This window comes from Pseudopipra pipra, chromosome 13 (genome assembly GCF_036250125.1).
Source record: "Pseudopipra pipra isolate bDixPip1 chromosome 13, bDixPip1.hap1, whole genome shotgun sequence".
NCBI classification, from domain to species: Eukaryota; Metazoa; Chordata; class Aves; order Passeriformes; family Pipridae; genus Pseudopipra; species Pseudopipra pipra.
Genome location: NC_087561.1, coordinates 16,420,516 through 16,437,770, shown reverse-complemented (window position 1 = coordinate 16,437,770; position 17,255 = coordinate 16,420,516). Strand labels below are relative to the sequence as shown.

The 17,255-nt window shown below is 39.3% G+C and overlaps 1 protein-coding gene across 1 annotated transcript in view; it reads left to right on the top strand.

Annotated features, from left to right (window-relative positions):
* Positions 1 to 17,255, top strand: part of LOC135421547 (connector enhancer of kinase suppressor of ras 2-like) — a 172,691-nt gene that overhangs the window by 70,333 nt on the left and 85,103 nt on the right. Inside the window, exons 3-4 of the mRNA XM_064670139.1 lie at positions 12,257 to 12,459; positions 13,738 to 13,825. Of these exons, the coding sequence (XP_064526209.1) occupies positions 12,257 to 12,459; positions 13,738 to 13,825 (291 nt within the window). The remainder of the gene's footprint in view (positions 1 to 12,256; positions 12,460 to 13,737; positions 13,826 to 17,255) is intronic.

Below are 17,255 nucleotides of genomic sequence, written 5' to 3'. Positions count from 1 at the left end.
TGAGGTGAGAATGCGTTTATCTTTCAACAGGGCCTTCAGAAAATGGTCATTTAATTTAATTTATCCTTCCTGTTTGAATTCTTGATCATGAAGGGGAAAATTATCAGTGGTGAGAGTTGCATTTCAGTACTGGCAACTTTTCAGTTCTGTGTTCTGTTATCTTGCATTTTATTGCTTATTAGATTATTACAGATATATGAGTCATATATATGTGACTCATATATATGCTAATTCTTATATATAACAATTCTTATTACTGACTTCACATCACTGTCACAGTGAACAGGGCTGGGAATTGTTAGCCTGTTCTCATTTTGAGATTTTAAAATGCCAGTGCTCCGTTCAGTAAAGCCTAAAAATCCAGATCTTGTAGTTTGCTGTGGTTTCATAAAAATGCCACTAAACCACCACCCTTTTGTACAGGAGTTAAACAGAGTAATTTTAAGCTCTGATTTCTGGAGTGCTCAGTGGTAACATTTCCACTCTGATTCTTCTATTGCAAACACAGAAATCAGACTTCAACCAGGGTGTATGAAAGGAAAACATTGCTTTTCCAAAGCCACGGCTTGCAGCACAGAGGGCTTTGTGTTTTCTGTCAGAAACCTGCGTGGGGTTTGGGTCTATTGCTGCATAACAGCACTTAATTGAATGTCATTGCATTAAATATATAATTTATATCCATTAGCCAGCTGAGGTTGATAATTTTGACTTGGTGTGCTTTATTAAAAGTCTTTACCAAAGCTGTTTGAACTCCCACGCTTATGTGGGTGTGCCAACCATCCAAATGGGAGTCATTCCCAAAGCAGATGAGGTTTGCTGAGGTTGTGTTGAATGGATAAATATCTGTGCATGGCTCCTGGTATTCCAGTCACTCCTGCTTGGGTTGTGCCAGGACTGAATCCCTGAGAACTGGATGGATACAGGCACTGAGAGACACTCCATTGACTGGATCCAGCTAATGGGATATTGATTCAGTCCTAGGTAATCATGTTAAATAGGAGGGGGAAGGTACATTAGATTAAAGAGGATAGAGGATTCTATTTTTGGAACAAAAAGGAAGAATAATACACACTATTGTAGGAAGAGATTAATTTCTCCCCTTTCAATGAAAAAAAGATATTCCACTAATGGTAGATCTAAATTCCACTGATAGTGGATTTAAATTTCTTTAAAATAACCCCAAAGCTCAGTGATACACAGAAATTATTTTGGTTTGTTCATGGGTTCAAAATCCTAAACATCAAAGAAATTATTGTCTCCAATGATCCACATGAAGTACATTGGTAATTTTTAGGCTTTTAATAATTACGCTGTTACTTATACGGTATTTCAAATAATTAGCTATAAACAATATTATGAACAACTAAAATTAGCATCTAATTTTTTTTCCTAAGATTTAAATTTTGTTTTCTGCTGGAAATGATTATATTGTATTTATGGCTTGTGTGTTTCTTTTGCAAAATCTTCTTTCCCTTGCAGAAAGAAATAGAGATTTTCTTTAAGATCCTGATTTGAAATCTGCACTAATAATAACACTAATAACATATAACATGCAATGAATGTTATATATTATGTTATATATTGCTACTATGGAATACCATGGAGATTCTCTGTGCCAAGGAAATACAGGGAGTGGGTCAGTGTAAGTTAAAAACTATGACATCTTCCCTACCAAAAAATGGCTTTTCTAATTTGCAAGGAGCAATTTCCTTCATAAATTCCCAGTGAGACATTTTTCATGCTGCTGTGTTACTTCATCAATGGCTGTGAGGTGCCTGAATTCCTGAGTAATTATCTGTGATCAGTTATTGTCAGAGATAAATTCATATGCATGCCAATAGATATGCATGCACATGCATATTCATGTCACTGGTGTTGACTGAGTTGCTTGAGCAGCAAATTCACGATAAAAATTGATAAATGAACTTTTTTGTACACTCATTAATACCCATTCAGAAGAATCCTGTTACTAATTTAATTTCTAGATGCTTCTCTGAATTGTTATGAATAGATGGAACATTTCTCCTGAATGACAGATTTTTTTATGTGCAACTAACATTTCTGCAGGAATCTGAGTTAAATATCTGGCCCAGGTGAAATGGTCAGTGTTGACATTATATTTCCAAGACAAGCCTATCACTTATTCTCTGAACTTTGAATAATTCAGCACTGTTTAAAATTCCAATTTTGTGTTATGTACTGAATCTCTTCTCCTCCGTAATCTTGCATTTCTGCCTCATAATTCATTTTGAGAGGTACTTAAAAACATTGAGAAAATCAGACTTCCTGTGATTAGATGGTTGGTTCTTACACAAAACTATGATTATTATGGAGGCAAAGTTGAACTGGATACAAGGTTTTAGTGACAAACAATGAAAGTTTGTGGTTGTTTAACAGCACCTTACACATGTACAGCTTCCTTAGATACTGAGGAGAAAGGTGCAGCACATGCATAAAAATCAAAGAGTACTGGAAGGATATATATTTTAGAAACATTTTATCCTTGAAATAAAGCTGGTGGAGTTCCCTGGATTGGCAGCAGGGAATCTAAAGAAGAATTTGGGTGTAATTTAGGTGTTCCTAACAGAGACATATCAGCAGGAGAACACTGGGGAACAAAACCACCAGGCTTGGTAATGGCTAATGCAGGCAGGAATTGCTAATGACTTTGAACAGCCAGCAGATCACAGTCAATCTGGTTTTTTGGAGGCAATATCTCCTAGTCATCCTTTGCTCTTGTTTGTTTATCCTGGTATCCCCAGTCAGCACATTGCTCAGAGCTTGTTTTCCCACACATATGGAAGAGGTCAAGCCACCAGGCTGCCTGGCTTGCATATGTTCTTTAATTGCAGCCATATGCAGATCAGGCCTTCCTTGATGCTGAAATAAAATCATTGGAAACAACTCATCTTGGGATGTGAAAAGAAGCCACAAAACAGCCTATCTCCCTTTATCCTCTTGGATAAAGGCACAGGTCTTGCCTTTGTGCCTATCAGAAAGGAAGTGCTGCCACAGCTTGATTTTCCTGCTGGTGTTTTTGCTGCGAGTTGACATTGAGGCTGTTAAATATGCCCAGATGTCAGGTTGGCAGAGGCCAAATGCTGAGTGGATGGTGCAATGCATTCACCACTTTGCCAGCATGGTTGTGAGAAGGTTATTATGGTTATGAAAAGGTTATTATGGTTCTGAGAAGGTTATTATGGTTGTGAGAAGGTTTTGTTATTTCATGCTGCTGTAATATTAAGGTTTTGCTCAAAAAAAACCCACGAGAAAGCATTGAATGTATTTTGAAATGGAGACATTTTTTAAAATGCAAATTCACTTCCTGGGAGTTTAGATATAAACTCTTTATGAAGCCAGAGCTGAGCAGAAAATGTGAATTAGAAGCAGAGTGGGAGAGCACTCAGGAACAGATCCAAGGGATGCTGCTGAGGTTCACAGGAAAACAGAAAAAGGGCTTTCTCAGATAAATTAAAGCACTATTCCAAGCACAGGTTTGGGTCAATCTCTTCTGATTCTGAACCTGATGGTTCAATGCCTCCACAGAAATAACTGTTAGTGGTTCAGGTGTGGAAATGATGCTGCTCCACTTTACAGCTGAGATGAGACATGAGCTCTCCTTTCAGAGGGAATCTCTTCTCTTAAAAGTTTCTTTTCTTAAAGCTTTTGAGCATGGGCAGTGCATAGACAAATATCTGGTTAATGTTCAGGTATTTAGGCTGTTTGCAAAGAGAATAAAATTCAAGGACTTGCTGAATGGGTAATCTAAAACAGTGAAAAATATAAGAAAGTTTCAGATGTTGAAAGAATTAATAAAATCTCTTGAAGGGGTGGGGGGAAAAAGGAAGAAAACAAAAAATATATGGGGAAAAAAAGTAATTAACATATTCCTTAGACATGATCAGCTACTCAGAGCAGCGTAGTCTTGAAAAATGTATTTGTATTTATCATAAAGTGAACCTTGGTTATGTTGAAAGTCTCTCAGAGCAGCGGCCCAAGCCATCTGGGATCAGATATAGTGATCACAGCATTTTTATTTGCATCAAGCTACACTGTCTTTCTGTCATTATGGCAGTCAGGAGTTGTACATAAGTGAGTAGCAGACTTTACAGGTCTAAACCCAAAATGCCATCGATGACGTGTCAGGATGTGCTGGATTGCACTGTGAGGGGGAACTTGAAATGCATTTTCTTAAAATGCACACTTTTCACACAAGTATCTTCATGAAATCAGTGGTTTTGATCGGTTAATGTCTGTGCTTTGTGTAATGGTTTTAAATCTCCTCATACCTTTTTAGGTTTAGATCCTTGTCCCCCAGCAATCTGTTCTCTCTCTCCATAGACCTACATAAACAAAACACTGGGACGTTCCAGTTTATTCAAGCTCGCCCAATGAGGGAGAGTATTTGGCTATTACACAATTTAAATCATGTTGCTTCATTAGGATTAAGCAGACCAAGAAGGCTTTATGCAGTTTGTTCAGAGATCTGTAGCAAGAGCTGCAATGTAAAAGCTACTTATAAAATGTTTAGGCAGGAGATAAGAAATCCAGTTAATTCTTGATCATCCTAATCATTCCCTGACAGAAACTGGTGCACTGGGCAGCTTTAGGCTGGCCTAGAGTGGGGCAAGTCTTGTGTAATCAGTGATCCTTCTCCTGAGACCCATGAACAACAAATCTGCTTCTATGTCTATAACCTCATCTGCTGCTTTTCTCCAACTCTTATGAGCTGCCCACTCATCTGACTCTCTTAAGTCTTAAATTTAAAAATTTATTTAAATACCATTTTCTAAAAAAAAAACCAAAAACCACCATGTTTCAGATGTTGCTCTTACAGTCTGAGTCTGATTTCTAAAGGAAAGACCATCCTGTTCTAATTCTTTTCCGAAATAAACCTCTCATTTTTAAATAAAACACTTCCCAGGGCACCTTAATTATGCTTGATGACATTTGTATGTATCGATTACAATGCAAAGGCTAAAGCTCCTTCAGGAGGTAAAAAACTGCAATGCAAATGTTAATTTTTTTAGTAGGTTAAAATATTTAATCTTAATTCTAGATCTATTTAATTTATCTATTTACAAGGTAATAGGAAGGTGTGTGAAGTGTTAGAAGCACTGTGACAAGTTCCAAATTACAGACTCAGGAGACAAAGAATTGTGACACAATTGGCTCCTGCAAGGTGGGATAATTATAATGGGAAGGGAGAACAAGGGGGAGGAAAGCTGCACATAAAAAAGCATTGAGGTGTTTCAGATAATAGACTCTGATTTGTAGTATGATGTTGCATATTTGCATAGAATTACCATAGTTATTAATGAATTCCAGACTTTTATTTTTATGAAACATCACCTTCTGTGCACGTAAACCACGTTATAATACTGCAATTTAACTGAAATGATAGGCAAATGTTATTAAAGATAGGGAGAAGGATTGGTTTTATTGTATGGTGTTGCTAATTTACCGATTTAGAAGGAGAAGAGCTTTTAAAGAAAAAACTGAAGCACATTTGGGCCATATTTTAGGGCAACTGCAGTCCTCAGCCATTAAGATGAAAAAGATTTTCATAATACTTTTATAAGTTTCAAAACAACAGTGCTAGGATTTTATATAGACATAAAATACATAAATTATTGAATATATTAGTGTATAAAGTGCGTGAACTGCATCTGACACGGAGTCTCTTTAATACAACTTACACTGCTTCTTTGATGTGTTTTGTTTAACTTTTCAAGTGTTGTCAAAACATGCATCTGATTATAATCATTGTCCCATTTATTTTACCCTTCAGGAAATGTCAAGTTTTAGATTCCAGTCTCTAGACTTGAACTTCTTTAGGACATGAACTTGTGCACTGATTCATAGGATCACTGATGAAAAACTTATTTTGCCTACTTCTTCAAACTGCTATTCATATAAAGGACAGTCAGCCTGTAAATTCTTTTTAGAGAGGAAAAACTACCACACCTTAAGGAAATGCACTGCCTCACATACTCTAACTTCATACTGGTTTGATACCTTAAATTTAAATTTGCATCAGAAAAACATCACCACAAAATTGTAATGGATCTCTGATGAAATCAAAGAAATTTTTAGAGAGACAAGTGTTTTAGAATCAGGTTTGCACTGTGTTATTTGTTAGGCTCTTAACCTTTCAAAACATACCTCCAGGAAGGAAATTTTATTTTAAAAGTGTGTTTTGATGGTTTTCATTCTAGTTAAGTGTCAGAACTCTTTATGCTAAAATCATAGTCCATGATTATTTGGGATTTTTGGTTTTGTTATTATTTTAATTATTTTGTTATTAAACAGGCTGTGTTTGCCTGTTTTTGTGAAGTGCTGGATGGCTCCCTGCTATCCCAAACACTGTCACTTCCATGGCAAAGAGAAGGAGCAGCAGCCACAGCAGTGTACACAGAAGGGAGGGGTGGGATCCCATCTGGCACGTTGTGTTTTCCCAAAGGGGATTCCAAAATCCCAGACCTCCTTTGGGGATTTCTTTCCAAGTGATCTGAGAGCCCCAGGGAGGCAGGTGGGAGAGGTGATGTGCTGTGGTACCTGTCCCTGTGAGCGCAGGGCTCTGGGGACCACGAGGGAGCCTGGAAGGACCAGGGATGAGCTGGAGCATCCCTGCAGAGCTGCTTCAGCTGTGCAGGTCCACAGCAACTCTAAGTCAAGTATGGGTGATTTCCAGTGGGTTGAAAACCAGGCTGAAGAGGGGAAGATGTGCCTGAAGACGGAACTTTTAAAATAATTTCCTAACCTTGCTCGTTGCACGGTGGTGCCAGGCCTTGGGAAGAGGGCACAGTACACAGTTCTGGGGCAGTTCACAGGTAAATCAACTTAAAGCAAGTGGGAAATGAGCCCTGAGGGGGAGTGGAGCATGCCAGGGGGCCAGATGTGCTGCTTTCAGGGTGGGGAGAAGCACTTTGGGGTGTTGGGGCAGGATGGGACTCATGGGGGCAAAGGCTGGGTGGGCACACAAAGGGTCCAGAGCTGTTTGGGACTGGACCCGTAAATGGGGGGGATTCCAGCTTGTGCATCAAACATAGAAATGGGAGTGTGGCACATGATTTAGGTTGTGGTGTTTGAAATGCCTTGAACATGGTGAATTTTATGTAAGATGCTTGAATTTCAGTCAGGGTTGTTTCCTTTAATCTCCTTGCTCAGATCTCCTGCTCTGCGCTTTTATTTCAGTTGAGTGAAAATTTTAAGTCTCAAAGCATCACCTACTGAAAAACTGTATATGCATCCACATATTTATACATGTATTTATACATATATTACTCTGACTACTTACATGAATGACAACATAAAGAAAAATTACTATAATTAAAAAGAAATCTGTTTTTAAGACAAGTTAAAGTCATTACTTACGCAACATAAACTATTTAGCTAAAATTATATCCTGCGTCTATTAAACTTCGATGTGCATACATTATTTTTATCTCTGTATGTCACACTACAGCAAAACAATTTGAGTACCTGTAAGAGAAGATGCCAGGGGGATTCCACAAAAGAAACAAACTCATATTGCAGGGATTTCTCGCTCCACTTTTGATCTTCGGGTGTTGTTGTCTACAAAAACATTGATTAGCACTTAACTTTTTTCCCCCATTATACTTGTTATTTTTTATCTTGATGTTTGCTACAATAATTTGGCCTATTTTATCTTGGTAGCTGAAATTTTCCTGGATTGCTTTATTAGCATAAAATCCTAATTTGTGATGTTACTGCACATCTGCAGTAAGGTATAAAACCACCTGAAGCTATTGCTGAAGACTTTATTCATTCCATTTCTTTGAATGTAAAAAACCTCATATCTTATATTGTTAGATGGATTAAAAAAATTGGCTTAATTTTCTCTTTTAAAAATGGAATTTCAAACCTGGATGTATGTACAAAACAGGCAGAGTGTTTAACTGGAATTGTGACACAGACACAAGGTGGGAGGGCTCATGACCACTGTGCATTTAGCTATTTCTGCATTTTTGATTTTATGACATAAAAAGGAAGAACTATCTGTCTGGAGGCAGATTTCCTATTTTTCAGTTTGCAGTATGTATTTTTAATTCTATGGAGTATTCAACAACTTATCCCTTACACCACATCTTCTACTCTGCACTAATAAAAATAACAGCCTGCTTCAGGTTGCTTAGGAAAAAAAAGGCATTTTCCCCTGTCTCCTGAATTCTACCATTTCTGACAACAGCCACCTGTTTTCTGTACTTCAGAAAAGCTGATCAGGTGTGAAAGCCCTGGAGGGGACCTGTCCTGTCTGTTCTCTCACCACCTACAATAACCCCAGTCACCAGGAACAGCAAAACAGCAGCTCAGCCTGAGCAGGAGAGGGGAACCAGGGCATGGCAGGGATGCTCCCTGATAGCCTGGAAATGGGAGCATTAGGGGATGGAATTGCTGGACTGAAAGCTGTGTTTTACAGGCTGCAAGCAGAGTTATCCCTCCACCCAAATCTGCTGTGTATCTCACTGAGAGGTGTCACTGCAAGCACAACTTCAGCTTGGCATTTTGCTAATGATATTCCTCTATAATGAGCTTGTCTGCCTCTGATCTCACACTTTCTGCCTCTCCAAATCCTTCTTTCCAAGTCCTGTCGTTGAACGGGGCGTCAGGAATTGCTGAGCTCCAACCTGAAACACGGAATCAATCTGTCACTGAGCAAATCAGATAATCTGTGTGGAGCTCTCTGGAGTGTGTGCAGGTAATAATGCTGTCGTATATTAGACTTAGTGGATGTACAGAATTGCTTATTGTTTGAACTGTGCTTTTATGGGAAGAAGCTTAAGTAAATATTTAACAGCTTTACCAGTCATGTCTTTCTGTGTTCAGGGTGGGCTGTTATTCAGCCCTTCCTTCCAGCAGTTGCCCTTCTGCAATGTCCCTGTCCAGGCCCCTTTCACTGAAAAGGAGTGTAGTTGACTTTCTATTCCCACTAAGCAGTTTCTGATCCAGAAATCATGAGAATTTGACAAACTGCTTGGCTGTATGGTTCTAGACAGACAGCATCTGGAGTTGCTTTAACAGTCAGGATTCATTCCCTAAACCTGTATATCCATTTCCATTAATTCAGTCATTTGATAAAAACAATGATGCAACAACCTTGAAGCATCATGAAAAAAACCAGGGAATGTAACAAATCCTGCTTGTTTTTTTTTTCCTGCTCTTGGATGAAAAATAACCCTGCTTATGCTAATGGCACCCTCTTGTCCCTTTTAGAGGTGTTATCTTTTATTTTTCTGTCTTTTTAACCCAGAAATTCTATCTAGGATTTACTGTGCAAGACAGAATTCACCTGCCAGGAGACAGAATTTTCCAGGCTCAGGAGCATCGTTTCCATGGCGTGGCTCACAATAACAGCACGTGTTTAACACAGGGAGGGCAGAGTGTGTGGCTGTGAAAACTGAAGTCTGCTCTGACAGTGATTTAGTCTGGCAGGCTGGAGACTCTCTCAGTTGGCAACACGTAGCTGAGATGCCTACAGGAGTTAGAGGAGATCTGGGGACTGGCAGTGCCACATACACACAACAAGGCTCCTCACCTACTCATTGTCAACCACAGCTCTTCGTTTCCAAAGGTGTCCACTGAATAATAATCCATGCACTTCAAACTTAGGGGTGTATCCACTCTCTTGCTCTTTTCTCCTTTGGAACAGTTTCCTCTCTTTGCCATCACTTTGATTGCTGACAATGGAATAGGGCTTGTGAGGCTCGGTGGCCTCAGAGCATCAGGATGAGGTGCTTGGAGGGGATGCTTTCAAGGACTATTTTTAACCACCTTTATCCCATGTGGTAGTTTGTTATAGTTGTTTAATTCAAAAATTGAAAGCTTGGATTTGAGGCAAGCTGAAATCAAGAGCAATCCAATGTCTCAGTCTTCTCCAGAGGTATTGATTCACTGTCATTTTCGTCATATCTTTATATTTTTCCATTTATTGTGCCTCGCTCAGTCTCAGCTAAACCACCAACTTGCATCAGCACTTTTACTGTGCTGAAAAATTTCCTTTCATGTCCTGATTATCTTTATGGACACATTTTATCTATGCTTTGCTGTATTTTATATTGACATCGAGATTGCCAGCGGTGTGCAACTAATAAACCTGAAGATAAAACAAAGAACTTGTTCACTGGGTGGATTTCCTCAAACACATTTCCTGTTCAATTCTCTGTGTTTTCCAATGGCTTGAGAAATTGCTCTGGTTGATTACACTTGCTGGTATCTCACATACTCTCTGGTTTTTATACATTTAGTGGTCAAACTGTTTTCTTTCCTGCTTAGCTTTTCTTAAAAGCAAAGTGACAGGTTTCCAGAGCTTTTATACAATAATGAATTATATGGAAAAATGTTTTCTGCTTGTTTCCACAGGAATAAGTGATGTTGGACTTGGAAACAGAACCAGGAGGATCTAGTTTATCATTCTTGTAACGTGTTCCTGAGTGTGCAAAATGAAACTCTTTCTGAGGGAAAACCAAGCCCTGTTGAGGTGGTTGTTGCTGGAAAAGCCATCCCAGTACATCCACTTAGTGATCACCTTGGCAGGAGGGGAAGCTGAGAGGAAAATAGAGTAGGGGAGGGAATTCCTTCAGTGCTTTAATTAGATTACCCACAGTATTAAACAGATGACATACTAATATCAAATAGAACTTGTCTTTGAAGCTTAAACTTTTCCAAAATAGAATGACTGTGGCTAATTGTCCAGAATTTGTTCTGAAAAAAAGATGATTTTTTCTCATTTGCAGTGATTTATTTTGTGTCACTCTTCAGTCTTGATCTGGATCTTCCAGCCCACACTGATCGTGACGCTTTCGGCATGATATGTGTACCACAACAACAGCATTAATTCTGTCCCTAATATTCAAAATCATTTTTAAGTCTGAGTTTGCAGTGAGCTCACTGAGATAACAAAGTGCTTCATTCCCTGTAGGTCACCCTCCAAGCTGGAGGCAAGGGCTTGATTTATTTCTGAGTGAACTTTGACAGGGAGAATGTCTGGCAGAGAAGGCATCGTGCTCAGTGCCAGCTGTAAGTGGTCCAAAGCACTTCACCAAGTGTTTGTTTTTACTTTGCTTGACTTCCACAGAATCCCATTTCACAAGCTGGTTATTGGTCACTATGTTTTCCTTTTTGGAGTTGAAAATTGTTATTTCTAGTACAAATATCTATGTTAGCATCCCTCAGGATAGTATATTCTTTGCAGTTCTTTTTTCTCAGTTTAGCCAAAAAAATTGACATGTGATGTTCATAGTCAGTCATCCTCTGTAACACAAGCATAGTTGGAATTAATAGTGGGCAATCAGTTCAAACTCTGAGAGTTGGTTTTGTTTTAATGCTCATTAAATTCTTTCATGTGCTACATCCTGTTGGGGCTGCAAGAAATCTGGGTCCAATTCAGCATGTTTGACACTTTCTGTGTGAATTTGAATTATTTAATGTCTTTGAACTGAGATATCTTTGTGCTTGTTACCTGGTCTAAGTAGGGAATTGGCTTGGTGATTAAAGGACTGAAACACGGATGAAGGAGTGTGGATAAAGGTTTGGAAACCTTTAATTAGATTCAACCCTTCTCCCTCCTTCAGAATTAGAACAATGGATGAAAATCCAGTCAGAACTGTTAAATACAAAGCACTGTTGCTGGCTGGAGTCTCTGAACCAGGACAGCTGTTCCTACATGCCTGCTCTCTTCTCAGGTTCCTCCCTAAGCAGCCACTGAGAGCAGGAGCACCACGTCTCTGCTCTGACCTGGTTCAACTCTTCCCATGTGACATTCCATGTGGGACAGCTGCTCTCCAACAATAGCAGGGGTCAGGAAGGAACATTCCTGCAAAAGCCCGTCAGCCAGGCCACGTAGGACTGCACACCATGTTCCCAGCCCAGGTGAAAGGGGAGTTCTGCTCAGGGGAAGGGATTCCAGGCAGGTAGGGAGGCTCACACAGACCTGGAGCAGTGGGACTTCCATGGACAGGTATGGGGAGGGGACAGGGCACTGACTCCCTGACAGACCTTGGCACTCAGCACATGGGGATGGTGTTTGCCTTTCCCTCAGGGACTCAGTCAGACCCAAGTGGTTGTGGGTGCCCCCTGTGTGTTCTGGACAAAGCACCCTGTTGTTCAGTGTCCAACCAGGTGTCCACAACCACCCTGTCCCTTCAGCCAGTGCCACTCAGGCTGTGTGACCTCACGGTTGCGTTTGCAGAGCTGACAGTACATGACATCACTTCATCTTCTTCTTTCCCCTCAGAATTATGGGTTGGAGACTGAAAACCTGAGGACTCTGTCTCACAAGCTGAATGCCTCAGCCAAAAACCTTCAGAACTTTATCACGGGTAGGAGGAGGAGTGGCCACTACGACGGCAGAGCCTCCAGACGGCTGCCAAATGATTTCCTTACCTCTGTAGTTGACCTGATTGGTGCTGCCAAGAACTTGCTCGCCTGGCTGGACAGGTAATTAACTGTTCCTCGACCCCTTACGCGTGAGAATAATTCTTTGGGGAGTTCTGCATTTGTTCTTTCTTTGTCTCTTATGCTCTTTTATTCTAACATTCAAATGGTGGGGCTGGAATTTCGGCTCTAAATTTTATTTTACAGATTTCTCAAATATCAGAGGCAAAATTTAGCCCCCTTGTCTTTCAGGCAGGTGTTAATGTTTGCTCTTTCAGCTGGATTTTGTGTGAAATGAATACTTCTGTGCCCTTCCAAGGTGACATCTCACTGCTGCAAGTGGCAATGCCACTGGAAATTTCTGAGTGAAGGGCAAGGAAGAAAAGCTTGTAGAGTCTGAACTGTCTTTCAGCTATGGAAAAGACACAAAAACCTGGAACTAAGCAAGCCAATTAAGAATATTCAAAATAAATTACAGTACTTGCTTAGTCTGAAAATTTAATTTTCTTATTAGAGTTTTTGTCAAGAGTAGGCTTGATGTGTTAGATACAGTTATGTTGGTTAATGTTCAGCAATCAGGCACTGTTTTTTTTAATTTGGGAATTGAGAATTTGATGAAAAGTATCTCTCTGACTGTGGCAAGACAGAAAGCAAAACATAAAATAGCATCAGAACATTTAAGGTTTGTTTTTCTTTGAAGTTACAGCAGTGAATAGCTTTATCTTGAATCTGAATGCTCTGGAACTTATAAATGGCACCTTAAAAATCACAGTGAGAGTGAATCACCCTCCTTTACAGGATTTGTATAATCCTGGTGACATCTTCCTAACCTAATGCCAGCAGTCATATTCTCTCAGGCTATGACCTTGTCAGTTCTTGTGAATTCAAATGGGGTCAGATTCAGCTGGAGTTTGGAAAGCCTGAAGAAAATCTGAGCGTGCAGGAAGCTGTTGGTGACTAAGTAAGCATTGCTTTGCTCCCTGAAAGAAGGTGCTGATTGCTGCTGAAGAGTGATGTCATGCTGCAAAAGCCATGTTTTAATGAGCAGTACAAAGGGAATCTGGGCTGCTTAGAGTTATTTAAAAAATCCTATTTCTACTCTCCATAAGAATGAAAACTTCTGGTGTTCTGGCCAAAATCCAGTTTACATCCTTGGCTACGTTTGTCATATTTCAAAGGCATATATTACAAAAGTTGTGGAACTTGCTGCTGGAGATTATAATTTGGTGTTCCATATTTCTGTGGTGTAAAACTGATCTCTGTGTGAAATATATCTGCTTATGCTGTAATCAGGAGTTAAACTCCCTAATGCTGTGTCAACCTGTCCTTCCCCTGTCACAGGTCTCCGTTTGTCAGCGTGACAGAATATTCCCTGCTGAAAAACAACATTGTCCAACTGTGCCTGGAACTCACAACCATTGTGCAACAGGTAGGAGGAGTTGTCTTCTGCTCTGAGTCCTCTTCACAACTCTGCTGAAAAACTGCAATAGCAAAAACAGCTGAGCTTTTACATCCCCAGAAAAGCTGTTATAGCATATATTCCCATTTCCTGGGAGTGACAGGAAAAATTTTGGTGATCCTCATACACCTGGAGAGATTGAAGGACAGTGTGAAGTTAATCCACTTTGCTGTTGAGTAGACAATTTCGTGTCAGGTTATCTCCCACCATGCAATGTTACACAAAAAGCCACAGTGGGAAATGGCTTAACTGCTGCTAACAGGTTATTGCAGATTAAAATATGAATGATGCAGAATCTTTCAGGGACAAGGTCTTTAAATACATACAAATATATCCTGAACCTGTACTGTGGCTTCTTCACTGAAAGGAGAGCCAGTTACATGGAAGTTGTTTAGTGATGAACGTTAAATATTCATAACATTAAACAACCCAAATAAGGAACCAATAAGTAGTATTATCATCACTGGCATTAATTAATTGTGATATGGCACAGCCCACAGGCACATGAAATTAATTTATCTGGTCTGTAGTTCTATATGGTATATAAATAATAGTAGCCTCTAACAGTGTCTGCCCCTGCAGTAAGACAAGGGGTGACACAGAGGTACAGAAAGACTGAGTGTAAATTAGTTTTACAAATATTTACAGTGAGCTTCTCCCCCTGTGAGTGAATACAAATATCGATGAGACAGAACAGTGTTATTGGAATACATGGAGAGAACAGGAATGGGCTGTCCTGGAATGAAGTAAAAGAGAAAGATGAAAGAGTTGTAGGGGGGCAAACAAGAATCAAGCTCAGCTAAAGCTCAGCTCTGTGAGGACCTTAAGCTGACCCTGCCTCCTGTCCAGAGGACTCTGCCTCTGTCCTGTGCTGGCACAGTTTTCCATGTAACCTCACAGCAGACCAACCATAGAATTCATTTCATTTCAGAAGCTTTTTGGAGTAGGAACACTCTGAAAACTTTTTTTCCCCTCCTCTTCAAATTTATTTCAGTTCTTGGAGAAAAAGAACTAAGGTTGGTAAATATGCTATTGTACTTTGAAGGACTATCCTTAATTTATAGTATTCAGCTTTATTCCTTTTGGAAATTGTGTCCTTTATGCATTTTTGCAGTGCAAGACAATGATCCTTTTTGTCTTTTCTTAGTTTAAAAATTCCTATGTCTGCATTTAATTATTTATGCATCTTTATTAAGCTTTCTCTTACAAGGTGTTTATAGGACGAGGCTATTTTTGATTTACAGACTAAGCAAAAAGACCTTCTCTACAGCATAAAAAGTTTGGATTCTGATTCCACCCTTCAGCTGATATTGCACTTTGTTTGTGTGAGTTTGATTTTTCCCTGTGGTCTGGGTGAAAAAAAGTGTAATTTTGGATTGCTGTCTCCATTTCTGTCGTTCATGCCCCTGCTTTTGGCAGATGAAATTGTGTTCTCCTCTGCCAGCAATAGTTTGGTTCTCTATTTTTTCCAGTTCTTCAGCTCCAGTCCCAAAGCTGTCCTTCTTTTGACAACTTGAAACCAACCTTTTAGCATAAACTCCAAGATCTTCCAAGATGAAAAATGCTTAGTTAGTACTTCAGGTTGGCTACAAATCAGGTTTTGTCTTTGCCTTATCTTCTTGTCAGATCTGGGTTGTTTGATAGATGTCTATTAAGACCTTTTTACAGTGTATTAAACTTAGCATCAGACAGAGCTGATAAAACCAACTCAGTCACAGAGAGACAGTTTTGCTGTTACTAAATCTGAAGAAAATTGATCTTAATGTGTGAAAGCAGAAATGTGTCACCTAAGCCAGAATTGCAGTCTCAACTGTAGGCTGAAATATGAACTGAAAGGCATAACTAATACAAACCTAGGTCTCAGATCCTTTCAGATAATCCTTGTTTTGTGAATGATATGCATTTTAAACACCTAATTCAGCCAGTGTGAAAGCAGCAGTCGAGGCTACCCATTTGGCACATTAAGTGAGGAATGTCTTCAACATGTAGAGTTGTTTTGTGTAAAATGAACAGGCTTTGTGTGCATAACTCACAGCTGCCACTCCAGGTGAACTTCCTTCTGAACTGGGGACATGACTCTGGAACCTTAGTTTAACACAGATATCGCTTATGAATCTTCATGTACTGAATGATGTGAGTGACATACCCTTAGATCTAAGCAGACAGTAGCTTTTTTGGCTTCTAGGTCATGTTCTTTCTCTGTGTGAGTGTGAAGATGAGATCATTCAAAAATTTTATTTTTATGTATTATTATTTACATACCATGCAAATGCTATGATTGTTTATGCTTGTTTATCTGTAAACAGCATCTTCTCCTACTGGTTATAAGAAAACTGATTTTTATTCTCTTAATTTAGGGGAGTTTTATAGCTCCATTAAGTACTCCATTTATGCTTGGAAATGTAATTTATTCTACTCAGTTTTCCCAACCTTTTTGATCAGCTCCCCTAAACTACTATAAAAGAATAGCACCATGCAGAGAACTGCAGAGACATCCTGATTTTGAGGTGCAATGTCCCATCAAAATGTGTTTATATTAGTATGCAAAAAAGCATGTTAGAACAGAGTCTTGAAACTTTTCAGCTCTCAGTTGGATTAATTTTGAAATATAGCTCTAGTTTAAAGGTACACTTTTTGCTCTGGAAAGGAATCCACCAGACTAACTTCCCTGAATTTGGATTTGCTCCTGCTTTAGCACCAAGACTTCCCCGAGGGAAAGTCAACTGGAATAACTGGGACAAAATAGCTTTCCACTTTTGTTCATAAAATGTAACCATTGGTTAATGTTTTGTTGAGTAGAAAGAGTTCAGCAGTTCTAGTGAAAGTTGGGTTTCTAACCATTTTTTCCTGATCATGTCAACGATGTTTAAACCTGAGATAGATGCTTTTGATACACCATTAACCTGCCTGAACAACCATTCTCTCAACAAAAGTTTCCAAAGGATGTCAGCACGACTCAGCCTAACTTTTTTCCAACAAAAGCCAAACAAAATTTTGCCTGTTCTTTATTAATATTTAATTAACCTCACTGAGATAAATTCAGAGATCATATCATGAATTTTTACCCAGTTTTTAGTCAAATACAGTGTGTTTAGGATGAAGGTTTTTTTTAAATCTATCTTGTTTGCACTGCAACTGATAGAAATTGTTGTTTCTTAGCAGTTTCCTGTACGTGGTGCAACTTTTAAATTAGCCTCCCCTGAGCAGGCACTTGGACCAGATAACCTCCAGAGGTCCCTTCCACTTGAATTATCCTGTGATTCAGCAACTGCCATGAAAAATGTGGGTGCTATTTTCAGGTTGAACTTTGCAGACTTCAGCTTTCAGCCCCTCGATCTCATTTTGCTTGCATTTGCTAAAGAACATGTTGTTATCCAACATCTGTTCACTCTTTTCTAAA